A 26,141-nucleotide genomic window follows, 5' to 3' on the forward strand; every position below is an offset into this window, starting at 1 on the left:
TGGTAGAGTGTGTGGATCTCGGGGTGGTTGCTCATGCTGAGCTGTGGATTTGGGCACCTATTTTCCTACTCGATCCTGCTTGATTTCTTTGTTTGTTAGACCCAAGCAGCAGGCAAAGATGGCTGAGTACTGCCGAACCATATTTGGAAATATGCTGTTGACAGAGCCGCTGGAAAAATACCCAGTAAGTGGAAGCTGAAGTGGGCATGGGAAGAACCTGGATTAGTGGAGAGATCATTGTGAAAAAACTGGTTACTTGTAGCCTTGGAGACTCCACAACAGATACAAGGACTGAGAGAGGGTGCAGCAGACAAATAAGCCTAGTTCATGGTGGTGAACAACATAGTAAATGGAGGGAGGACTTCTCAGTCGCAGAGGTTTTCCTAACCACTTGCCTGACTCTGCTCTTACTTAACGATCTGTGACTTCAATGACTCTGGAAACTGAGCCCTAGGTGATCAAACTGTATGAATTCTATCAAGATGGGTCAGTATATTCTGGTAGATGGTACCATTTGAAATGCATCTGCCAGCGCTCGTTTTGGAAGGAAACAGTAACAAGGGCTTAGTGGCATTTTATACTTTTTCACCAATGCGTCTAAATTCCTGTTTCCACCCTGGAAATATACCCATGCTTGCATAGATGAGGAGGTCAGCAACATGCCTAGCTTTGCACTCAGAAGAGCTAAATATTGCTCCCGCTCATCTTGACCCTAGTCATCAGCTTACTTTTACAAGCACATACTTTTACAGATACAGTGACCTCTTTGGTGTTCCCTGTGCACATTGCTACTTGAGGTGCCTTTTGAATGCCCACTGATTTCAAACAACAGCAGCTCCTGTGTTCTGTGAAGCGTAAGACAAGTATTAGAGTAAGGGACTGGAGAGCTGACAAAGCCAATTGCAGTGGAATCGTCCACGTGTGCAAGTCCTTTTGGATAAATAGTGGAAGAGGCTGAGACACCTCGCACAAGCATCTGTTTTTGAGCACTGAGATCAAAAGAGCTGAAAAGAAGCAGTGAGCAAATTGGTAGTTGCCTATGGTCCAGACCCATGTCCCTATCCAGGCAATGGGGAGAAACAGGGTATGTGTTCAGGATATTAATTAAATTAATCATTAATATGTCTGTTGCTCTCAATACTGGGAGTGCATGTCCAGAAACAATCTGAGTCACTCATCCTTGTCTTGGGCCAGCTGCTCTGATATGTTATTTCAAATCTGCCTCAGGCAGAGAGTTTAAATATGGTCTGAATGCTGATCTAGGACCTAGGCTCTGAGATAACGATAGAAGTGGGTGGAATGTGAAAACCAGAGGTGTGTGGATGGCTCTAGGTAATACAGATGGGGGTTTTTTAGCTGTGGTACAGGATGGATGACTGGAAACAGCATGGCATGCACAGGCAACAGAACATGAAAGGACTGATAGGTGCAAAATGCTGGTCTGAAACCAACTTCAGGAAGGTGAGATTTTAGGAGAAATGTGCATAGATAGAGTAGGATGTGCTAGCAGACAGAGAAGTTAAAGTACACAGTGGTTGAGAGAGGTTTCCATGTACCAAAAAGTAGCTAGAAGAATGGTACTGGGAGGGGGAGGAGAGCCAAATGTTTAAGTTATGTCTTTGTGATGAAAATTCAGTATGAAATTTCTCTGTTGCAGTTGAAGCCAGGAGTTCCTCTACCAAGTCCTCAAGACCTCTTAGGGAAAATATTGATTAAGAACAAAAAGAACCAATTTATATCTGGAAAGAGGCAGAATTCCTTGAAGAAAGGGAGAAACGTAGAACCAGAAATCACCGAGCAGCCAGCCCCTATGGATGGTGAAGATACAGGTACATTTGAAGGGAAGATGGACTTGTACATCAAGATGAGCAAGTCTGGCCTCCTGGAAACCTTCCAAATCAGCCCAATACTATCTTGAGGCAAGCTGATACCAGTCATTATTTCAGGCATCTCAAGAAGAAGCATAAGACTGGAAGAGTAATTAAGCCTTCAGAATATTTGCAGAGGCTTCATTCCAACCAATAACAACCAACTTAATTCCCTGCCCATCAACCCTTCTGCCTACTCTGAGGTTTATGGCTGTATGGGTTGATAGTTCACTGATAACACTGACTGTTGGTTTTATGGAAGTGTGGATAATTTTTTACTACCTGTAACTCTCCAATAACCACTTTGAAGTTCTCGAAGGTTTACAGCCCCCGCTCTCGTCCCCACCCTTTCAGTCTCAAAGCTGTCACTGCTTGGGCCCCATGAATCTAAGACAGAATAGTCAGTTTTCAGTCCCTGTCATAATAGGAGCACATGAAGGGAAGAAATACACCACTGCAGAGAACCTGGAAATCAGACATTCAGTCCCACAAATGTGCCTGACCCTTGGTGGGGAAATCAGCACTGTGGTTGTGAATCTTGGGGTATGAGGGAGGCCCCCAATAAGAATTTTCATATTTGGATTTGGTTAATAAAGTGGTATGATGGCTCTTATTCTTCCTCTTCCTGTTCCTGTGTGGCTTGCTTGTGCAGTTTTCCAGAACTCTCCATTGCTAGTGGAGTTAGTGTTGGAGATCATGTGAGCAAGCCACAATGTCTTGTCTCAGTGTGCTACTGATGTGGGCTCTGTGTGCTTAGTCTGGGCAGGTGATGTGGCTGAAGAGGAACCAGAGGAAGAGGATGAACAGCTGGGAAACCTGGATGAAGAGGAAATTAAAAAGATGCAGTCAGATGAGGTACTGTCACTGCTGTTTCTGTTCCTTTTCTGGTTGCTCTGGGGCTTCACCATCCTGAATTGAGATTAAATCCCAAGTGGGATTGAGCTGTGCTATGACTGATCAGGGACCTCCCCTCCCCCATGCAACAAGATTTCTGCAGGAGAAACTGAATAAGAGAAATGATGTTGCAAGCATAAAGGGTATGGCAGGACAGGTGTTAATTTCTGAGTCTGCCTTTGATATTCTGCATGATTCGGAGATAATTGTCCGCCTTCAGGGTGTTTGGAGAGGCTTAGCCTTAGTCCGATAAAAGCTGTTACAGAAATATGAAGTGCAGCTGCTTAAGAGGGACGTACCTGATCAGCTCTCCATTAAGAGAAAATCTATTGCACATTTCCATCTTCCTAGTATCACTCAGAGAGCAAGGCAAACAATGTCCCAGGTTTGTCCCAGACTCCATGTTTTGAGAGGTTAAAGAGGTAAATATTCGTCTTGATACCTCTTCACACAAAGCGTCTTGATTTCAGTTTTTGTCTAGCTCCTTGGAAGCTTGATGTGCCCCTGCCTACACAGTGCCTAAAAAATAACTTTAGGACTAAGAAGCCAAAGAAACTGGTGTGCTCTGGTCAGAGCAGCCTTTGAATTTCTTTGATTGTGAAGCCGAGGTGTGTTTTGTTTCATCTCTAGGAAAGGTCTCTTCATCTGTCTTCTCTTGGGTTTTGTTTTCTGCCTAGGGCACTGCTGGTTTGGAAGTAACAGCGTATGAGGAAATGTCCAGCCTAGTTAATTATGTCCAACCCATCAAATTCGACTCCTTTGAAGTCTCTTCCCGTAAGTAAGATTCCAGCCCTTTCAGGGTCCTGAGTGTTTCCATTTGACCAGGGAAGGCATGCTTCAGATGTTGGCGTTCTCCAGCTAACTTTGTCATTTGCTTTAACCTATTTTCTGTCATCTTCTCTATCACAACATATGTATTATCACAAGCACTTCCCTTCCATCCTTCTCCCTGTACTAAGGAACTGGTAAGGAGAAGACAGGGATGCATCAGAGGTGGCTCTCAATTATACAAGTGAGAATGAAAGGAAACAGTGTAGAGGTGAATGATGTCTCTGTGGGCTTGCTTTGCTGTTTCTAAGGGCAGGACTGAGCCCAGTCTTTCTTAATGTTTGTGACTGGCCTTCCTCTTCTATGGTGATTAGGACCCTGGTTGGTGACAGGAGTGCATGTGAAATCTTGAAAATGCACCCAGTTTCTTAATGCACAATAGGTTCCTCTAAAGAGCTCCCAAAATAGGGCCGAGCTTTGAGTGAGCTGGATTCAGTGATGAATTAAAACAAAAAAACAGAGCGAGAGAGAGAGAGAGACAGAGACAGAGAGAAAGAAAAAGTAGCGGAATGAAGAAGGAGAAACTTGACAAAATAAAGAACTTTGTGCAACACTTTACTTTGAATATTGGATTCACTTGGAACTAAAACTCCAGGTAGAAGCTATTCTCCAAATTTCAATAGAATCCAGGAAGAGATGGGCATAAATCCTTGTCATTTAAGCTCTACCTAAGCAATTATAAATGTACAGCTCAGAGACCCAGTGTGGAACTGTATATGTTATAGTGCATAGCCTGCCACTAAAAGATGAATTCTTTCATATGCACACATGCCTTTGCCTGTCTGTACTCCATAAAGTTCTTGTCCTGTAGTGAACAACTGTTCTCTCCCTGGTAAACATAAATAACCTTTTATGGAATATTGTTCTTCAGTCCCATTGCAAGGGACCAGGGAAAGAAAAATTGCCTTGATCAGAAAATAGTACCTGGTAGAAAGTGGGAATAAACAGTCTGAATGTTTCTTAGGTTCATTGCATGCTATAGTCTCCACACCCAGGATAATAAGAGATGGGGGGCTGGGCAAGCTTTTTGTCTAAATGCTTTCTTATCTCCTGTTTCTAGAGAAGAACCGGAGCTATGTCATCTCTTCCTTCACAGAGTTGAAGGCTTATGATCTGCTAACCAAGTTCCCTGTGCAGTTTGTGGAGTATCCTTTTGGCAATGTTTGGCCAGTATAGCTGGTTGCATTATCAATGGAGCGTGAGAGCATAAGACATTGCATCAGTATGTCAAACTCTGACAAAAGATGCAGTCTTCTGAGTACTAATCTGAAGCTTGGGTAAGGCTGAGGCACATTTGACTGGCTTCTGGTTTCAGGACCCGATTAACTCTTAGTCAGAGGCCTAATAGGTGAATAAACAGTGCAGGTGCCGGAGACATGAGAGCTTCTAGGGTGACTTGGAGGCTGTTGACAGAGATTCTTGACAGGATGCATCCTACTCCAGCAAAGCCATGACAGCCAGATGCTTGCTGTTAAGCAGAAAGAGTTATGGGAAAGAAGCCTGTCATTGAACTTCTCTCATTTGGAAACTTCTGAGTGTTTGGTAGCAGAGCTTTAACAAGTATCATAATTTGAACATGTGAGCTAGCCCCAGGGTACACAGGCAGCAGAAGTGCTCCGAACCTGTTTCCAATAGAGTATATTGTAGATATAACAAGCGACAGATGAGCCGCATTTACCCCAAAGGCACACGGATGGACTCCTCTAATTACATGCCCCAGATGTTCTGGAACATTGGCTGTCAGATGGTGGCACTGAACTTCCAGACCATGGGTGAGCGTCACATTGTCCTCCAGCTTTTCGGTGGGTGAGGCTGTCATGTTCACTGTCACTTCTTCCTTTGCTGCTATTTTGTAACACTGCTGTTGCTCTGAGTATGTTTATTGTATGTACCCTCATCCTCTCTGACTCAGTCTCCAGTAGACCAAAAGCACTTTTCTAGACCCAGCACAAACCTGGCATGCAGTGCCAGTGATGTCTATCCTGCACAGTTATACAAAATACACACATGGACTTGCTGGCATCCAGTATCCAGGTACCACCTCTGGCAGTTTTGTAATGTTTTATCAGGCTGCATAATGTGTGCAGTTAAATCAGAAGACTGTCCTTCCCCTAAACTGCCTGCTCTTTTGAGAGGCAGCAGGCATAGCTCCATCTAGCTATGGGATTGTCCTGTCTGTGCTGTTATTTCCAATATACTGATCTGAGCAGGGAAGAAGGGCCTTTGCTTGCTGCACAACCAGAAGGAGACCAAAAAAACCTTCTAGATAAAGCCATTCTCTCCCTCTCTTCCTCCCTCAGTCTTTTATATATATACACAGTGTAGGAGACTAGCTATAGGATGAGAGGAGAAAAAAGAAGAAACTTAGAGAGGGTGTGAGAGAGATTGGTGAGGAAGAGAATATCATACTAAAGATGGGTGTAGAAACCACAAGACAGTGTTAGCAAGGGAAGAAGTAACAGAGGAGAAGATGGACTGAGGAAAAGCCCAGAGTGAAGGAGGAAGGAGTAGAAGGGCCCAGGCAGCTCCTCACTTCACATCTGAAATGGCAGGTACCTCTTATGGCACCTGCAGGTTTAATGGCAGGTTTTAATCACATTCCACCTATGGATTATGGTGCAATCATGAGCAACCACTTACCTTTCACAAAACAGCTGCTGTAATATTTTTCCCTGAAGAGTGCTGGGAGGCTTCACTAGTGTGAGTTTTTGGCTAGCAGAGTCTGTAGAAGTACAGCTTCTTTCAGCTCACTTATACCACACAGCCCATCAGGTGAAGTTCCACAGAAATTTTTCTCACTGTGTTCCTCTGTTCATATCTCTCAGATGTCCCCATGCAGCAGAACATGGCTCTGTTTGAGTTCAATGGCCAGTGTGGCTATCTGCTCAAGCATGAATTCATGCGGCGCCCAGACAAGCAGTTTGACCCCTTCTCTGTGGACCGCATTGATGTGGTGGTGGCAAGTACCCTGTCTGTCACGGCAAGTACAAACCATGGTGCTCTTCCTCTCCTGACAGCCACGTGCTGACACCACGCATATAACTAGCACCTATGTCCCCTCTATTTACTACCCAGTAGGGTTCTTAACAGCAAATGAACCCAGAGAGTCCTGTGGGAGAGTGTTACCATGGCAACTCCCAGTTCTTTCACTGTTTTATATTAATCATATGAAAATGGAAAATTAGCATCTGCCACACAGAAGAGTCCAAGGCTGTGACGATGGGGAGGGAAGAGGATAGTGGAAGTGCTAAAGCAAGAATGATGGGGGAAGAAAAGGTGAACGAATAGCATATTGTGGATTGACAGCTGCAACAGAAAAGGAGAAGGACTTTGTTGGGGGAAGATATGGGTAGATTTCTTCTATGTTATTCTTTTCGGCAGTTGCTACTTATGTTTCTTTTTGTTTATAGATCCTTTCTGGTCAGTTCCTCTCAGACCGCAGCGTGAAGACATATGTGGAAGTAGAGCTGTTTGGGTTGCCAAGGGACACAAAACGCAAATACAGAACCAAACTGACCTCTACCGCCAATTCCATTAACCCTGTATGGAAAGAAGAGGCTTTTGTTTTTGAAAAGGTAACAGTATCTGATGGTAATTTAGACAGAAAAATCCTTAAAGATCTCATGGGACAAAAGCACTGCTTTTCGGGCAGTCAGTGGCAACAGAAGGGACTCCTTTCTGGAGGTCTGAAAGGCATGGCTGTAGACACACCAGGAGTTATATGTTGCACCCTCAGATAATTTATGTCCAAAACGATTTTCCTTGAAGATTTCCGCGTACAGATAAAAGGTCATGGGGAACATTTCTGGAAATAAGAGGCATCAGAAATCTCCCCTTTGTGATGCACTAATCAGCTTTGAAAACTTCAAGCATGAGGAAGCAGACAAGAATTAAACCTATATGGTTACATGATAAGATGAGAAACAGACATATAGGACAAGTAATGGGACCAGTGGGAGGTTTTGAGGTATGCCACATCATGGGAAGCTGCCACATCTGTCTAGAAGAATTCAGTGGTCACTGCTAATGCAACTGTTGGGTTAGGGGAAGTAAAACCAAAGGTAATAGTAAGGTTTGCGTTTTCTGTAATAAGTTACAAGGGCAAAATGCATGTTACATTTTCATCTCTGAAACAGCAGATACTTTTAGCCTACTAGTAATGTGGTACATACATTTTATAATTTCAGAAAACCCTTTTAAGGTTACAGTTTTTTACGGCAGAAAAAAATGATGGAGGAAGGGAGGGAACAGTCCTTATGGCAAAGCTACCACATTTGCTATATAAAAATACTTACAAATTAATTTCCTTCTCTGGCAAATTGTATCATGGAAGTTATGGTTTGGAGAGATAGCAGCCTCCAATGGTCCTGTGCAGTCAGTCCTCTGAGAAAGTTGTATTTTCTGGAGTTTTTGTAACTTCAGTTACATCTGTGACAAACGATAGCAAGATATGGAAATAAGCAGTTACTTCCTTGGGGAGAAGGCATTGTTTTGTTGGAAGTAGGAGAGAGTAAAGCTTTACTTAATGAAGCCAATATGCTGTTGGAAGTTAGAGATCAGAACACAGGTGCGTTTCTCTGTTTTTTTCATAGATCATGATGCCAGAGTTGGCATCTCTCAAAATTGTGGCTTGGGAGGAAGGAGGGAAGTTCATTGGTCATCGTATCATTCCCGTTACTGCTGTGCATTCAGGTAAATTTTGTGGAGATTCCTTCAGCTTTTGTACCCTTCAGACCTATCTATTTGAAACTGGTGGAGAAGATACGAACACCTGCATATTTTGCTGCTTAATCTCGGGTGTAGGATACACTTGTAGGCAGTGGAGCCTTCAAACTCATTGTGTTAGAGCCATGGACAAGAGGGGAGAGAGATTTGCTCAATTTACCTCTTCTGCTTTCTCTTTTCAGGCTATCACCATGTTTGTCTCCGCAGTGAAAGTAACATGCCACTCACTATGCCCTCTCTATTTGTGTACCTGGAAATAAAGGACTATGTTCCTGATGCTTGGGCAGGTAGGATGTGTTAGAATGTGCAGGGTAGAATGAGTTGCGCAGGGACGATGGGAGAGAGTTTTGTCTTCCCTGTTTGAAGTTAGGGAGGTTCTTGCTGTTACTAGGATACAGTGATCTTCCTTTATAAAGTGGATGGTCAAAAGGCAGGAGATGAAATGGAGATGAGTGAGGAAAGAAACCCCACTGTAGGTATTAATGGCAAAACCTTTTAACAATCATGAACAAAGCCATGAAGAACTTAGGAGCATCAGCCACAAAAATTCTTGTCAACACTTGCTTTGGTTTTGAATGCAGGCATCTCATGTTTACTTCTCCCCTTCCCTGTGTTCATACAAATGAACTTTATTCATTGGGGAAATCCTGTGAAATTGAAATATGGATTTATAAAACAGTCCAGCTTTATGCAGTATTGGACTGGGATTGGAGCACAGAGTTCTGCAGCTTAGGAAACTCTTAGCCTGGCTTTAGATTCGGGAGCAGTATACTCTTTTCAGCTTCTTATAACTGTCCCTAAATGTCATTGGTGAGCTGTCACCTCAGAACAGGACTATGGTGAAAGACAGTCCCTTCTTTTTATGCTATCAAGGAGAAACCTGTTAGAAGGAGAGAATTCAAAACAACCTTTCTCCACAATTTCCTGTCTTGGGCCAAAAAGGAAGCCAGAAGACAAGGAAAACCAAAATGCAGTGAATTATTTGATAATCCAGACTTCCTCTTTTTTGTAGATCTGACTATTGCTCTCTCCAACCCAATTAAGTTCTTCAGTCTTCAAGACAAGAGATCAGTGAAGCTAAAAGATGGCTCGGTGAAGGTGAGTTTTTCTGAGTTCTGTCATATTCTCTCAAACATGCTGCATGTATTCCACCTGAAATAATACAGAGGAGTGTCAAGAGACTTTCCCACTATCCTGGAACAAGGCTGTCCAAGAATGGATGTGTCTGTTTACTCTTTCTAGACAGAGGCAGATAGAGGCCTGCCTTCTGTGTAGAGATAGAAAGTATCAGAGACCAACAGCTGCGGAAGACACTTCTGAGGGTATTTCATACGTTGCTGAAGCTCCTTCTACCAGTGAGTAGGTTAACACCATTGCCCCTGAACAGAGGAACTTAGCAATGTGATACACTTGAAAGCCAGACAAATTTCTTAAGAGTTCAATAATGGAGGAAGCATATGCCAGCTCTCTGGATGTCTTTGCTAGGACTTTTGGTCACTAATCTGTTAGTCTCCAATTCCATTTGCTGTGCCTTGATTTACCTCTGATCTTTGTTTTAGAGACCTGAAACACACAGGAACTTCCCATCTGCTGAAACTAATGGGATACCAGATTCCACCGGGAAATTCAACACTTTTTCAAATGGACCTCCAGGTAAAGCTGTGGATTGGGGATGAGCTAAAAGTAGACGTGAAAGCCTGAACAGTCAGAAGGCTGGAAAGAGACAGTGCTAGAAGGATATCCTAGTAATAGGGTCAGGACCTCTTCAGCCAAGTCATTATCTTAAATTCTGGTGCTTGTCAATAATGATGAAAGCTGTAGGTATCCCTGGTTCTCGTTGCCTGGTGTGGGTGTGTATACTTATTTTACGTCACAATAAAAAAGTAATCTCAGGTATCTACTGAGAATGCCAAGAAACGAGTCGAAGACCCAACTGGCATGAACATCATCTTTCACCTCCAAGGCAGAGTTAATTCATATTTGGGTAGTATTGCTGTTTCCTATGCTGAGGACTCTGACAGAGGACTTCAGTTTTGCATATTCAGTACTAAGTTATCTGGGAGGGTAATGTTAAGAGGGAACCGCCATCCAAGGAAGTAGTAGTTTGTCTTAGAAAATACTTTAGGTCCTGCTAGAAATGTACACGCAGACAAGCATGATAGGTCTACTACCTTTGCTTTCTTGCTCTCCTCCTTGCAGTTATCTAGAGATCCTTCATTAGGTCTGGTTCTATAACTGTTCTACCATCATCCATACCCACACTACCAGGCTGCCCATGACATATGCTGTAGTATAGCTTCCAACCTGAGGTAACTGAAATCGGTTTCCCTTCAGAAATAAATACTGGACTCCAAGCACTCATCTTCAACTACCTTTTTCTCTGATCTATTATCTGAGCTTCTCCTGTATTATTCTCTATAGTATCAGTGACAAAAAGATCAGCTGTTGTAGTTAAAGATAGGTTTTAAACTTTTTGGAACTGGCTGAATTGCCACGCAAGTATCCAAAGATTTGCTCTACTTCTGTAGCCATCCTACAGGAGGAAATTCTGAAGCACCACCTTGCTTGTGTGGCAGAGATGTAGCCTTTCACCTTACATATGAAATTGCAGGTTGGACTTTGATTTTGAACAAGACATAAAGCTTCTGGACGTTTTTGAGAGAAAGGTTTTAAAATATGGCTTGCTCCATAATGCCTCACTGCTCCTCACATCTGTTACTCTTTTCAGGAGTCTCTTTCTGTAAATCACTGTTGACTACATCTGACTTTTTAAGTATGTTCAAATCCCCCTGAAAGGTCCCAGAGGGCTATATGAAACTGCACTCGCACCAGAGTCCTGTTGTATAATATTTGGGGGGGCTTTAAAGACTGTTAATTAATCAGCTCAGCTGAACCCCAAATTCTTTATAAGATCTCTTACAATTTCAGAGTGAAAAGATCCTACATCTGGCATTCTGCAAGAGTGGGAATGGAACAGTCCTGTGTTTTGACCATTAGATTAAATGGGGACCAGTTAACAAGGGCAAACACTGTTTAATTGTGACCAGTCACATGAATTGAGAAAAAATTATGGATTTACTTGAAAAGAAATCAAGAGACAAAGTCAGCATTTACTACTAGGTTCAGAGGTCTCACTAACAGTTTGTTTACTCCTTTCATACTGGCTTCTTCTTGGCCTTGCAGAACAAAATAACCAACAAATATTAAAGATTTAGTATTGGTGAAAGTGCTAGAAATAGCCATCCTCAAACAGGCTTCTAATCCTAATTGATAGATTAACTTCAAGTCAAGTAGGAGCATGTCCCCCATCGTTCATTTAGATTACCTCATTCTATTCTATTTTTTATTAATTGACAGTTAATCAGTATTTCTTCCTTATTAACTGGTTACAGTGTCCTTTCAAATACCTTAGTATCAAAATAGTCCTTTTTCTCAAGCTTCAGGCCAGAAAATCCTAATCACCTAGTCTAAAACAGTTAACATGCCAAATCATCACTAACTTAATATCCAATTAATACAAACCAAATGCCATTCTTCCAGCTCCCATTTCTGTTGCACCTGACAACAGAGTTCCCAAGCACTTGAGCATCTCAGTAGCTTAATTAATTCCTTTCGGTTCACACTAACAACTATCCAGTGACCCATGTTCCTGATGAGCTCTCCACTGTCCATTTTCAACCCAACAGTTCAAGATAGAATATAAACAGGAACCTCCTTTGTGATTTCAGGAGCAGCAGCTTTGGCCAAGGATGAAAATGTGAAAGAAGCGACAGAAATTGCAGGTAACCCCACTCATGCTTTTCATATGGGCTGCAGCCATGTGAGTTGTCTTACGCCACCTGTCTGCTCAATTTCCAACTGGAATAGGGAAGCCTGGTTTGTAAATTAACAAATACCAAACCAACCCTGACGGCCGTAGCTGGCAAAGAGGACAAACTACATGAATCCTTGGGCTCGGTCTCCCTCTCTAAGGCACCATTTGCCCATTTCAACCACCACTATGGTGCGTGGTCAGCTCTCATGCTGGAACTGAGCTTATAGCGAGTTTCAAGGGGCTTAGAGCTGCCTTGGTCCATCCCTTATACAAGCACAGCTAGGCCACTGCCATCAGCACATGTAGGTCAGAATAGCTTCAGACTGCTGCAGCCTTAGCCCTCTGAGGCTTCTGGTGGCAGAAACACTGCAGCAAGTCGACTTTATAGCAAGTCAGGAGGCTAGAGCTATGATAGGAGTTGCTTTGGCCAGATTTGATGGTTCATTTACCCTGCCGAAACCAGAGTTAATGTGGCCGCAGGGAGTCTTCAGCACATATGGGGACTGAACAATCTCTAATAATGTATTGTTCACCTGCTTCTCTGTATCTTAATGCAATATGATACAAATCAATACAAAGTACTAATAGCCAGTGTGCCTAAATATGCCACAGAACTGAACTGAAGTCACAAGAACAAACCAATTGCCCTCGGGATATGTTGCTAAATAACTCTTATGTGCAGCAAGTTTGTTTTTAAAAGCTATTCATAAATAAAAATGTTCCCCATGATAGAAGTATGATTACATAAAATATGTATTCTTGCAAGAAGCATCACATAATTAAGATGCATAGCAGGCTCTGATTTTCAAATCTAGACACGTTACTGACTTGCTTTTGAGCTGTATGCGTGCATTTCCTCACTGTGAGCACTGTAGAAGTAGTTGACCCTGCACAGCACAGCATTGTGTTGCAGACACACCCACAAGTTCCGTTAATTTTTATACATTCCAAACCAAGGGGAAAAAATTATTTCCCTTGAAAAGATAACTCCCTGTGGCCTTTCAGCCACAGATAACCACATCTTACTCACTTGCTACCGCTGGATAACAAGTTCTCCAATAGTTCATGGGAATCCTTCCCCCCAGATTTTCATCTACTTGAAAAGCCCTTTCATTCCTTCTTCACAACTGAGGGAATAGCTGTTAAAACTAGACGGGATCAAAGCACCTCTCCTTGTAATCTGGCAAGTGTCCCAGTGTGTTTGCCACATTACGAGGGCTAAAACACCAAAATGCTGTGATTCTTCTGGCTGTCCCTAAGCCAGACATCCACCGGTTGCTGAACTGAACTGTGGTGTAATGCTGAAAAGAGGAAGTAAATCTGAGTGATGGCAGCACTGAAAAAAACCTATCTATTTGACCCCAGAAGGCATCACAGCAGTGAGAAATACTGTGTGAGGGAAGACAACCTGTCTTTGTATTCTATTTTAGAGCCGCAGACGGCCAGCCTTGAAGAACTGCAGCAGATGAAGCTCTTTCTGAAGCTGCTGAAGAAGCAGGAGAAGGAACTGAAGGAGCTAGAGCGGAAGGCAAGCAAACGCAAGGATGAGCTCCTGCAAAGATATTCCGTCCTCTTTTCAGAACCTATATGCCATGGAGGCAAGAAAAGGATGATACACCCTGGGAAAACCCAGAAAAAGAAGAGGTAAATACAGCACAGGTCTCTAGCAGGGCTAGCTGGTTTGTGGGACACTTCCCCAAACCCAAGGAGGGGCCTTCTTCAAATGCCTGAAAGCAACATGCGCCTCTTCTCTGAGAGGGGCATGGAGTGGTGTGGACAGCCACATCTCCCTGGGTTTGCAGAGCGTCAGATGCTCCCATTGAGAGATTGGTAGGAAGGTCAGGAATGTATCGGCATCTCTAGAAGCAGCACAGCTGCTGTATCTTCTGCAGGAGTATGACAACAGATGACGCTGGTACATGGGCAAATCCTGTAGAAACGGCAGAAAGCATTGAAAGCCAAGTTTTGGAGCTCAGAGACAGGCTGGAGATGGACTTCATCCAACTAGGGGAGGAACACCATGATGGGATTCGAAAAAAGAAAGAGCAGCATGCCACAGAGGTAAGACCGCGTGCGTCCACAGAAGAGAGAGCCTAGGAGTGCTCGGCAAGGACAGCCTTTAAACCAGGTTCCTCTTCACTGAAACTGGGAGTTCAGAAATGTGGCCACAGGTCAGGCAGAAAATACCCACCAGAGTAATTGCCAGGTCCGTGCAAGATAGTTGAGAAGAGAATGTCTGTTGGCAGTGATGCTTATTTGTTAGACCGGACACCACAAAAATCCAGCACAAATATTTTTAAGGGTCTGCCTCCTGAAAAAGCTTGGAGCACATCAGACTCTACCTGCTTAAACTCGTCTGCTAGCGCAGCTTGCAGTTAACGTGGCATGTAGTAGCTGTGTATGCTGCCAGGTATACCAGCTGTCTAGGAGCATGGGTACATCAGGCTGCACCATGCTTCTCACAGCTGGTTATTAGAAGCTGCACAGTCAGAGCTAGGGTGACACACAGATACCTTGAAGCCCTGCAGGTTCACTAGTGGCAACCATCAGAGTGTCACAAACATGCCTTAGCATGGCCACACTCACTGCTGTCATTCAACCAGGACAGGTGATACATGGGAATGAAGCTGACCCACGAAGTTCAGTACTTGCCATTGCTACATCAGTGTTAAAAGACTGGAAGCCTTGAGAGGGACAGGATTCCTAGGTATACCCCTTAACATTGACAGTAGGGCTGGATCTCATTCCTCTTGGAAGCTGGAAAGAGCTTTTCTGTTTGACTTAGTGGAAGTTGAAGTAGGTGCCCACATAGGGTATTGCCAGCCAGCCAGTCCTACAAGTGCATCAGTGTTTCCCACACCCTCAGATCCACGACCTTGAGCAAACAATAGAAAAAGACACAGTAATGCCTGAAGACAAATTGCAGTCCATAGATGCTGATGATAAGATGCTCACATGTCATCCATTCCAATGAAAGGGGGATGATTCCAGGAGTTGGAGGCCTTTTTGTGTCATAGTTTGCCAGAGGAGTTTGCAGCATATGTCTTAAAATTTTAGGCTCCCTGGTGCAGTTGACAGCACCTTGCAAGCTTTCTGCAAGACTGGCTGGTCAACCCCATACTGACCCAGCTAATAACCAACTGCCTCTTGACAGCTAGCTTACCTGGAACACCCATGCTTATCACCAGACAAAGAAATGAAAGGAATAAAACATTCCTGTCTTGGAATACTGTCAAAGGTTGTGAGAGCTAGTGAGTAAGGCTCCAAAAAGGAAATCAAAAGCTGAATTCTCAATGCACAGCACTTAGTCTTGTAGTCAGGATTTTTTTCTTTAAAGCTGTTGCTCAGCAGGCAGCAGTGCAGAGAGGTCTCACTACACTGATACTTGCTCTGCCAGTGAGGTGCCATGTGAGAAAGAGAATTGGATATATATGCCACGTTACAGGTGTGGGCCCCTTTCAAGAAAACCCTATGTCCTCTTGGCATTGTTTCCACAGGACAGAAGGCCCCGTCATCTTGTTAGCCTCTGTTCTTTATAAGGTAGGCTGCCCTGCTCATTCCCATCTGCCCACAGGTACAGTGAATCTGTTGCTGCCTCCCACAAAAGCAGAGCACTAGGAAGCATAATCAAGAGGTGTGACATGGCTCACAGAGCTGCTTCTGGAGCCTTGGTGCAATCTGTCCACTACTATGGTCTGAGCTGCGTGCATGTGATAACTTGCTGACAAGGTGCACAGTTTTGTACAAAGCCGGATTAGCTGGCCCCTGGAATTCAGTGCAGGGAGGGATGAAACTGAATCTGGTGGTAATTAAACATTGATGGGGTGCTGTGTCTCATCTTGGTTTGCTTTTGATCTTGTTTTGATCCTTTGAACAGCAAGTTACCAAGATAATAGAGTTAGCCAAAGAGAAGCAGACAGCTGAGCTGAAGGCACTGAAGGAGTCGTCAGAAAGGTAAACTGCATATTTGAATAATGAAGTAATAATGAATAGTTCTTATTTGGGGAAGCATTTCCTGTTAGGAGATATCAAGGCACTGTACTGCAGTGAGTGAATACAAGAGAAAGAGGTAAGAGGTAGGGAAGAGAAGTATTTCCTTTGCTCAGGCAAGAGGCTGAGGCACAGAGGTGTGATGTGATTTGCCAGGGACACGCGCGCGCGCGCGCACACACACACACGTGTGTGTACACACACATGCATATGTATGTATGTACATACATAATGGCAGCTCTAGTATCATGACCTCCAGAACACTGTTCCTGCTCTGAGGCACTAAACAGGTACTAGTATTTGAGCTGTGATAAGTAGCCATGACTAATACAGAAAGACAGGAAATGAAAATGCTGGTCACTGGGTGCCATCTCCATCTGTTGTAGTCAGTACATTGCATAATGCCTTCCAGGTGCTGATCAGCTCAGTCTTTTTAATGAACTGAGCATCTTGGTTTCAGTGCTTGACTAAAGCAGTAGAATCGATTCACTCATTTCTAGACAGGTATATATCCATTTGTTCTTGCACTAACATTGTCCTAAAGTCAAAATCCTCTCTCATGCCTTTTTACTGTTAAATTGTGTCTTGGCTTTTAGTTGCTAAGTCAGATAAAATTTCCTCTTTTCATGTGCTCTGCCAAGACAGATTCTCTATTTCTCACTGCTATTCAGCATATTCAGGCAAGATTAGGAAAAACACGTTGAGTAGCTAGGTGATGGTTTGCGAACAACAGGAAGTCAATAAGGACAGTCAAATCTACAGCTGGCTGAAGAGCTGCAGAAAGATTCAAAGGCCTTGATCAATGGGCAATAAAATGGCAGATAAATTCAGTGTCAGTAAATACGAAATAATGTAAATGAGGGGAAAAAAAACCCAACCAACCCTAACTCATCTGTACACAGGGGTGAGCTATTTTCACTTAGGAAAAAGATCTTGAACTGCTTTGGGCACTTCTCTGAAAACATCATTTGTAACACTGCAATGGCCAAAGTGGCAAACAGAATTTTAGGAATTCTGTAGGGAAAAAAATTAAGGGGGGGGGGGGAGAAAAAGATACAAAGTGAGCACTAGCCCACTGTATGTACCCATGGAGCGCTCACCTTTTCTATATGTTATCTCAAACAAAAAACCTTTGAAACAGAAAGAGGGGGTGGGAAGGATAATCAGCAGTACGGAATAATTTCTGCACAAAATGAAATTAAAGAAGACTCTTAGCTTGGACAACAGATGATCAAGGAGGGGTTTGTCAGAAGTCTGCAAAATCATGACTGGAATGGAGAAGAAGAAGAATAGGGAAGTGATTACTCACTATTTCTTGTGAAAAGAAGAAATGTGTGGCACCCAGTGAAATTCTGAGGGAGTACTACTTCCACACAGTGTATAATTGTGAAGTTCCTTACTGTGGCATCCAAAAGTAGAGTGAAATTCTGGAGGTATGAGGGACATTTATGGAAGATAAATGTATAGAAACTGGAGAACAGATGAGAAACTGATAAGGGATAGGAGGGACAGAGGTTACTCCTCCTCCTTCTAAGGACCACTTGGTCTGTTACTTACAATTCCTTTAAGCATCTGCTTTTAGTTGCTGTTAGCGACAGGAAACAAAACTGATAGACCCCAGGCTGATGGCCATTATTATGTTCTTTTGACCACTCTAGCAGCTGTCCTGTTTTGATCATTTTGTATGTGGATGGCCAGAATGGAGGTTACTGATGATGTGTCAGCAGTCTTTTAAGCACTGACACTAATACTTTCCTCCAACTAACTTGTCACGTCCTTTGGCCTACAGTTACCATTTTTGATGGCCAGATATAGCTCAGTCAGGGGCACAAATCATACATTTTCTAGGCTTTTTTTCTTTTCATCTTTCCCACTGGCTGATCAAATTCCTTCTAAGCCTTCATGGTATCTTCTTTGCAGGTCACATCCTGTAGTTTATGCACCTTTTTTTTTTGCTTGCTTCAGATACTCTTTTTAGCATTCCTGTACAGCCATGTTAGTCCTTCTGTATGTTTTTTGTTTTGTTTTGGGTTTTTTTTTTTAAAGCAGTATAAGTAACTTTCAGCAAGTTTCCTACTGCTGTTCCAGAGGAACCCAGTTGTAGTTATGTACTTTAGGGTCTTGCCAAATGGACTTGTACAATACAATCTAATTATATAACATATGTTTTCTCCTATCCCGTTCTTATGACTCAGTTAAGAATATTTGAAGTCCTGTAAATAAATACTTTTAAAAAAAAAAAACAAAAAAATGCAAAAAAATGGACTTATGACTTTCTACCTCACAATTGCTTTTCTGGACTGTAGAGCACCCCAGGAAGAAAAATGTGGAGTGCTAACAGTGCTGCTTCAGTATGTGGGATTTGTGATCAAGAAAATGATTAGGAGTAGTCAGCATGGATTTACCAAAGGGAAATCATGCTTGACCAATCTGATAGCCTTCTAAAATGGAATGATTGGCTGGGTAGGTGAGGGCAGAGCAGTGGATGTTGTCTCCCTGGACTTCAGCAAGGCTTTGGACACTGCCTCCCATCACATTGTCATAAGTAAACTCAGGAAGTGTGGGTTGGATGAGTGGATAGTGAGGTGGCTTGAGAACTGGCTGGATGGCAGAGCTCGGAGGGTTGTGGTCAGTGGCGCAGAGTCTAGTTGGAGGCCTGTAGCTGGCGGTGTGCCGCAGGGGTCAGTGCTGGCTCCAGTCTTGTTCAATGTATTCATCGAGGAGCTGGAGGAAGGCACAGAGTGCCGCCTCAGCACGTTTGCTGAGGAGACTAAACTGGGAGGAGTGGCTGACACAGCAGAGGACTGTGCTGCCATTCAGAGGGACGTGGCCAGGCTGGAGAGCTGGGCAGAGAGCAACCTCATGAAGTTCAACAAAGGCAAGCGCAAGGTGCTGCACCTAGGCAGGAATAACCCCAGGCAGGAGGACAGGCTGGGGGCTGGCCTGCTGGAAAGCAGCTCTGCAGAGAAGGAGCTGGGAGTGCTGGAGGACAACAAGTGAAGCATGAGGCAGCAATGTGGCCTTGTGGCCGAGAAGGCCAAGGGGATCCTGGGGTGCCTGAGGAAGAGCGTTGCCAGCAGGTGGAGGGAGGCGAGCCTCCCCCTCTCCTCTGCCCTGGTGAGGCCACATCCGGAGCGCTGTGTGCAGTTGTGGGCTCCCCAGTCCAAGAGAGACATGGCACTAGTGGAGCGAGTCCAGGGGAGGGCTACAAAGAGGGTGAGGGGACTGGAGCATCTCTCCTCTGCAGAAAGCCTGCAAGAGCTGGGCCTGTTGAGCCTGGAGAAGAGACGACTGAGAGGGGATCTCATCAATATGTGCAAGCATCTGCAGGGAGGGTGTCAAGAGGATGGGGCCAGACTCTTCTCAGTGGTGCCCAGTGACAGAACAAGAGGCAACGGGCATAAATCGAAATCCAGGCAGTTCCATCTGAACATGAGGAAGAACCTCTTTCCTGTGAGGGTGACTGAGCACTGGACCAGGTTGCCCAGAGAGGTAGTGGAGTCTCCTTCCCTGGAGATTTTCAAAACCTGCCTGGATGCGATCCTGGGCAATGTGCTCTAGATGACCCTGCTTGAGCGGGGGGGGGGGGGGGGGGGGGGGGGAGGGGGGTTGGACTAGAGGTCTCCAGAGGTCTCTTCCAACCTCAGCCATTTTGTGATTCTGTGAGTCTGTGATTAGTTCTATCTCTCACAGCACGCTTTCTCTCCACAGCCATATTAAAGAGATTAAGAAGAAGCTGGAGGCAAAAAGAGTGGACCGAATCCAAACCATGATGAGAAACACTAGTGACAAGGCTGCTCAGGAGAGGTACTGGAGTAGATGTTACTGGGCTTTGTCTATGCAGAGCACTAGCAGTGCTGTTCCAGGCAGGGAACAGTACTATACCACAGTCTCTGTCATCACTGGAAAACCTTTTAAAGCATCCAAACAGGTAGTGGCATACATATAGAAATCAGGGAAGATAAGCTTGCTTACCCTCACTCCTGGCACAGCACTTTGTTTCCATCGCATTCCAGTACGCAGGCATAGATGCAGTGAAGCCAAACCTCAGCTCCCTAGCTGCAGCAAGGTCACTGCTGCAGTCTCCGCTGACAATGGCTTCCAGAGCTTTCTCCCTGGTTGAGTAAGACAAACTGAACCTAGAAGATGACCCTCCCAATAGCACCTGTCCTCTTTGGCTCTTTTACTTGTTTTAGTTTCTTAATTGCTGAAGGGATAAAGCACCTCCCAGGCACTTTAGCAGAAATCTAAGAGGATTTCCAAATTTTGTGCTTACCCTTACACCTTGGTGTGGGCATTTATCTCTCCTTAGAATCAAAGCTAGACCTTTCCTCTCCTCTCTAGAGTCTGTTTGTAATCATTTTCAGCAACCCTCTCAGTTAGGCGGCCTGTGTTTAGGCATATAATGGTTGCATTTTTCCTTCCCCTTTAATTTGTTATAAAAATAAATATTCTGCTATTGGGCTTGTGCACTCAACCACCACATGCTATGAATCAGTATATCACTACCAGTTGTAATAGCTTCAAGTGTTTAAGGGTACATAAGAGGGTACAATACCTCATTTGAAATTCCTGCTCATAGCAAAATCCTTTCAGTGTTTGTTAAAATGAAAAAATATAATTTTACATCCAATTATTTGGCTTATGCCTCAGTCAAGTTTGAATGTTGTTTATTTGCCCATTCCTAAAATTACAGTAATTTCTTTATGTGGGAGGACATTAAGTGAGTATAGGCATACCTGTCTCTGTGTGGGCGCTAGCATATATGGCACTTTATCAGTATTGATAAACAGGTTTTGTGTAAAGATAACAGATGGCTTTTAACTTTTTATACCTTTCTTTTATTTAAAGGTTAAAGAAAGAAATTAATAACTCTCACATTCAGGAAGTAGTGCAAACAATCAAGCTGGTAAGTTCTAGTGTGACAATCTGCCATAGCATCTCTGTCTTCTCCAAAGTGGAGGTGTCCCATGTACATCATCAGCATGTGTCACAGACAGAACTTGAGTTCTCTGAGGTATTTAAATTCTATTAAATTGCTATTGCATCAAGGATTCTGAGCGTGTACTTCAGATAGCCAAACTGCAGCTGAAGACAGCTACTATCCTTTTTAAGATAACACAGGTCCATCAGGTTTTTGTCAGTCCCCCTAGCTGACAAGAGGTGCAATGCAGAAGAGAACTCTCCAGGAAATTCTACATTTCTAATTCAGGGATTATTTTAAAAGTATATCTAATTAGCAGCGTAACCCCACGTTAGTTTAATTATGTGCTGAGTTTTGCAGAAGGGGAGTGGATTTTAAGGCTCTCATCTTTACCATTCAGAGGCCTATCCCCCTGCAGAGCAGACCCTGTGTGTGTGTGTGTGTGTGTGTGTGTGTGTGCGCGCACTGGGTCAGCTCTTGCAGTGCTTCCCTAGCACTTGAGTTCAGGGTCAAGAGCACTACACAAATAACTTGGAGCCAGCAGAAATTTTTCAGAACTGGAGGTAAGGGAGATACTGTGGCATGCACTTTACAACCCTGTGTCTTGCTATTATAAGCTTGGGGTGGCTAAGGCATTTGCTTATAAAACTTAAACTTTGAGTGTTTTTTTTAATCTGTTTTTAAAGGTGACAGAAAGGATGGCCCGGTATCAACAGAAACTGGAAGAGAAGCAGACAGATAATCTGAAAAAAATCAAGGAGAAGGAAAGCCAGGTAAAGGCAAAAATGAATCTCAGGTTCAGTGTTGTTATGCAGTACAGTAAATCCAAAACCCTACAGGGGATCAGTCTTCCTTGTGACTTCTTTAATTAATGGTACACTCATCCTCCCCACATACACCCTTCAGACACCTACTGCTCGTTACACTGAGAAACTGAATGGCTTAGAGGGTGGTTCTACAGGAACCTACACAGATCTAAGTCAGAAGTGCTGCTGCACTCCTACATCCCTTGTGCCAGCACTAGCATTCACCTAATCCTACAAAACCTTCCTAAATTTAAAGTGTGATGAAACCATGCCCTCGGAGGAGATGAATTTCATTCCTCAGTTACTCGAACACTCACAGAAACACTTTCAGGGTTGATGTGAAGCGAACATGCTGTCTTAATTCATCTCTCAAACTTACTTCAGTGCAAATCAAAATAATGTAAATCAGCACACTGCCCCCCCACCCCCACCCCCACTTTCCCCCCAACATACACACACCTCCCTGCTTCATCTTCAGTGAAATCAAAGGTTGCCCAGGGCATGCAGACAAGTTGTTCAATACAGAGTTGAGACTGAAAAAGCAAACTATACTGGCCATCATACTGGCCTCTCTCAGAACAGGCTTTTTTTATAGCATTCTTAGCATTTTCAGCTTGAACTCTGCTTAGCTTCAGTGGCTGGAGAATGATTTGGAGTTTCTGTTTGCAGCTCCAGCAGGAGGCACTGGTGGAGTACAAGGAGAAATTGAAAAGTCTGTATATGGAGGTGCAGGAGATGACGGTGAAGAACTATGCAAAAGTAGTCTTTCCTGGAGAGCCAGAAATTCAGAAGGAAGCTATTCTGAGCACCACTGAGGAGGAACAAAGCTCTGCAGAACAACTGGAAGAACAGATACCAGTAGCAGAGGTGTCAAGGCTTAGAATAGCCATGGCTGAGCCCTCAGGGGCTGAGGCAGCTGCTGAGACTGAAGAAAGCAGATTTTGAGATATGCTTCCCTTACTGTTCCACTTCAGAAAGGATGTTTATGGAGGTGTGTAGGAATGTTAAACACCAGCAAAAGTGTCTGCTGTCAGAATACTAACCCTTCCCACCCTGGGAAACTCCTGAAATCCTTCAGGAATTTACTACTTTATTATCCTAGATATTGAAGAGTAGTAGTCTGAAGGACTCACCCTTCAGAGAATGCTTTATTCTCCTTGCAGTGAGGTATTGCAGCAGCATGAAAGGGCCTGTGACCAAAGGCAAGCTAGTTGTTTGAATCAAGCAGCATCTATGTTAGCATTTAGTCTGGATCCAGAGTTCAGTTTTCAGGGCAAGTTTCCTGACAGTTCATCATGCACGTCTGTTCGCATCACCGCGTGGTCTTTGAGCTAGATTCCTTTGAATTAAACGTAACTTCAAGACATTCTCCAGTAGCCCAGCTAACTGCTCCAACTAACTGAGAGCTAGCCAAGGCTAAACCCTCCTGAAATACATACAGTGTAGGTATCAGGTCTTCAGAAAAAGCTGTTCTGCTCTAAAGAGTCATTCCTACTGGCAACACTACTTGCTCATGCAGACACAGCCTCTGTTTAATAGGAGGAAAGCTCAGTTTGATGGAACCTCATACCTTTTTTTTGTCAGCATACCACCTTCTTGCACAACCAAACAGTGTTGGCTTTTTAAATGGTCCCCGCCCCGTCCCCAGCGCAGACAGATGGTGACAGTTTCAGTGTGCTGGCATCCACACAACATAAAACATTTTCTTCTGTGGAAATGGACATTACCAGCATTGTTGCTTTTCTTTCTTTTTAACCTTCTCCATATCCCTTGCAGCTATTTCTCACCGCTAATCCTAACTTTATGACTCTGGTAGTAGCCTTCAGACAAGTTCTCAGCTCTCGATCTGACGCCTCCTGAAGACCGTGTTAGTCTTCAGGTAGATCCTGATCCAGATGCTGTACAGGGCATACTGGAAGGATTCTGAGAAGCCCATCGTTTCTTCCAGCTACCACAAGAACACTTGCAGAATTCTCACCTATAGCAATCAGACTTTTTTTAGAGCTTCCCTGTAACTTTTGTCCAGCAAAGCTAAATCAGCCTCACATTCTAGCCTTTGCATAACAAGCTTTACCAAATTTTCTAAAATGTTTGAAAATATTTTGTTGCCTGAATAGAGAATCATCCAGAAATAGTGCCCTTAAGAGCCGTGCTCATCCTTCTGTCTAACAAAATCTTAAGAAAACACACTGAATTAGCTATTCAAGTAGCAGAAAGTACAGCAATCCTCCTGAAGCTGCTTTTGTGTGCTGCCATCCCAATTAATGACAACAGAGGGATCAGCAGGGAGCCATAGCATCTATTCCTTGCTCCTAGGAAAGCTAAACTCCTGAAATAAATAGCTATGTTCTTTAGCACTTCCAGGGGAAGACTGCACACTACCTCTTTTGCTGTTTGCTCTCTAGGTACAGGAGTGTTGCATACATCTTCCCCCAAAGTCTGATTTCCCATTTCTTCATGAAATATGTCCAGCTCTAATTGCAGCAGTTTTCCCTCTTCAGTGGCATAGCATGCAAGTCTCATGCCACAGTCTAAGTCTGAAAGAAAATTGCCCAGCCACAGGGTATACGTATGACTTCAAAGGGGAAGTGGTCCTCACCATCTTTCAGCCCTAGCACATATTTGCTTCTGTCTCTCTTCATTAACACAAAGCCTTCCACAGAACACACTTGGAGGTCCAGGTTCCCAATACCTTGGTCTTATCTTGCAACAGAAAAGGGGTAGGCTCCGCTGAGCCCTCTATTATATACTTCCACATTCTGTGACAGGTCAGCCCTGCATGGTGAATGCAGGACTTGCATCACTGCCTCATTTTTCCATACAGTTCAAACACTGTCCTCTCACCTGTTTTCTGACCTTACACACTGAACAGGTTTGGCACAGCATGTTCTCACTCATCCAGAAGGAAGTAACTGGAAGGTTATGGTCCAACTCTTTTTCTAGCACGATGTAAGACAGGGAGACTCAAGCTTGTGGATCTTAAAAAGCAGGGAATAGCAATAATTCAGTACAGAGCCACATCCTCTCCTTCCTCCTAGCAATTCCTGAAATTGTTAGCCTAAGAATTAGAGTTAGGCCTATCAAAGACTATTTGGACCAGTTGACAAGGACTATGTACGATTAGGCACTTGCTTTCACTATACTTCACAAGGGAAGGGGCGGGAGGGGTGGTGGGAGGCAAGGAATTGACCCAAGAAAAGAAATAATAGTCAACCCTCTTGAGTCACTCATTTGTAAATAGCAAGGCAGGAAGAAGATATGCCTTGGTATATGGGGGGGCGGGGGGAGAAAGGAAATGCCATGCTATTTTATTATAGTTGCTTGTCCTACAGGTAAGACACTATAGGTAAGACCTTCCAGATTGGTCAAGGGGAAAATGCTAAACGCTCCTGAAGAGCAATGGGGAAAAATCCCAAACTCAACCTGAAGTGGTGTAGATTTGTGGCTACTGTATTATGTGTCCTAGCACCATGAACCTAGAGCAACTTGCTCTAGGACTGATAAGGCCTTCACTGTATTTGGCTGTTCCAGCCACCTTTTGTTGCCACCTTATAGGGCCCCAGAAGGTAGAATGTCTTTAAAGGCACCTGTAGAAGAGAAACACATGAGAACATGACTTAAAAAGGTGCCTGCATCCTTTGGTTATTGAAACCTTTGCCCTTAATTTGAGTCAATACTAGAAGAGAGGTGTCCCTGACCATAGCAACCCCCTCCCCCCTGCAACACATTTCAAGTGCTGCTCTGCAGTGGAACCTAGTCAGATTCTCCCTTCCCCCAAAAGCTCTTTTTTCAGGTTTCTGTCCTTTCCAGGAAAGTGAGCTTAGTCATGGCAATCCAATAGCATGCAGTGGTTGTTACATGAAGCCTGTTATACGCAGAAACTGCATTAATGAATGCATTATGAAGTGCTGCTACAAAAGAGAGCTCCAAGTAGGTATCAGAGACAAGATCTTCCAACCTGGTCTGACATTCAAGAAGAGACCATACCCTGCCCCGTAGTGTTACATAATACTAGAATTATGTATTGTAAATTTCTGACTTATTTATTTTCTAAAAAATAAAACATTGCATTTCTTTAAAAAAAAAAAAATCCTCCTCTTTTTTCTTGAGGTTACCGTATATGGGAATAAGTCCTAAATGTTGCCCACTGCATGCATGTGATGATACAGACGGTAAGCTCCCAGAGTTTTCTATCATTTGTGCTTACAGTTCTCAATTTCAATTTCTTGAATTATTAAATATACAGTGAGGTTTTTTTCAAACATAACATCCTTCTCACACACGTTCTCCTT

At 43.7% G+C, this 26,141-nt stretch overlaps 1 protein-coding gene across 1 annotated transcript in view; it reads left to right on the forward strand.

Annotated features, from left to right (window-relative positions):
- PLCB2 (phospholipase C beta 2) overlaps positions 1–25,925 on the forward strand; it is a 52,663-nt gene extending 26,738 nt beyond the window's left edge. Inside the window, exons 13-32 of the mRNA XM_068944315.1 lie at positions 100–184; positions 1,658–1,829; positions 2,626–2,723; positions 3,440–3,536; positions 4,651–4,735; positions 5,238–5,362; positions 6,416–6,570; positions 7,001–7,165; positions 8,183–8,282; positions 8,498–8,602; positions 9,328–9,413; positions 9,875–9,968; positions 12,044–12,097; positions 13,560–13,773; positions 14,022–14,190; positions 16,007–16,083; positions 19,831–19,926; positions 20,971–21,028; positions 21,730–21,816; positions 22,519–25,925. Coding sequence (XP_068800416.1) covers positions 100–184; positions 1,658–1,829; positions 2,626–2,723; positions 3,440–3,536; positions 4,651–4,735; positions 5,238–5,362; positions 6,416–6,570; positions 7,001–7,165; positions 8,183–8,282; positions 8,498–8,602; positions 9,328–9,413; positions 9,875–9,968; positions 12,044–12,097; positions 13,560–13,773; positions 14,022–14,190; positions 16,007–16,083; positions 19,831–19,926; positions 20,971–21,028; positions 21,730–21,816; positions 22,519–22,794 — 2,398 coding nt within the window. The 3' untranslated portion in view covers positions 22,795–25,925. The remainder of the gene's footprint in view (positions 1–99; positions 185–1,657; positions 1,830–2,625; positions 2,724–3,439; positions 3,537–4,650; positions 4,736–5,237; positions 5,363–6,415; positions 6,571–7,000; positions 7,166–8,182; positions 8,283–8,497; positions 8,603–9,327; positions 9,414–9,874; positions 9,969–12,043; positions 12,098–13,559; positions 13,774–14,021; positions 14,191–16,006; positions 16,084–19,830; positions 19,927–20,970; positions 21,029–21,729; positions 21,817–22,518) is intronic.
- The last annotated feature ends 216 nt before the right edge of the window (positions 25,926–26,141 follow it).

Source organism: Struthio camelus, chromosome 5 (genome assembly GCF_040807025.1).
Source record: "Struthio camelus isolate bStrCam1 chromosome 5, bStrCam1.hap1, whole genome shotgun sequence".
NCBI classification, from domain to species: Eukaryota; Metazoa; Chordata; class Aves; order Struthioniformes; family Struthionidae; genus Struthio; species Struthio camelus.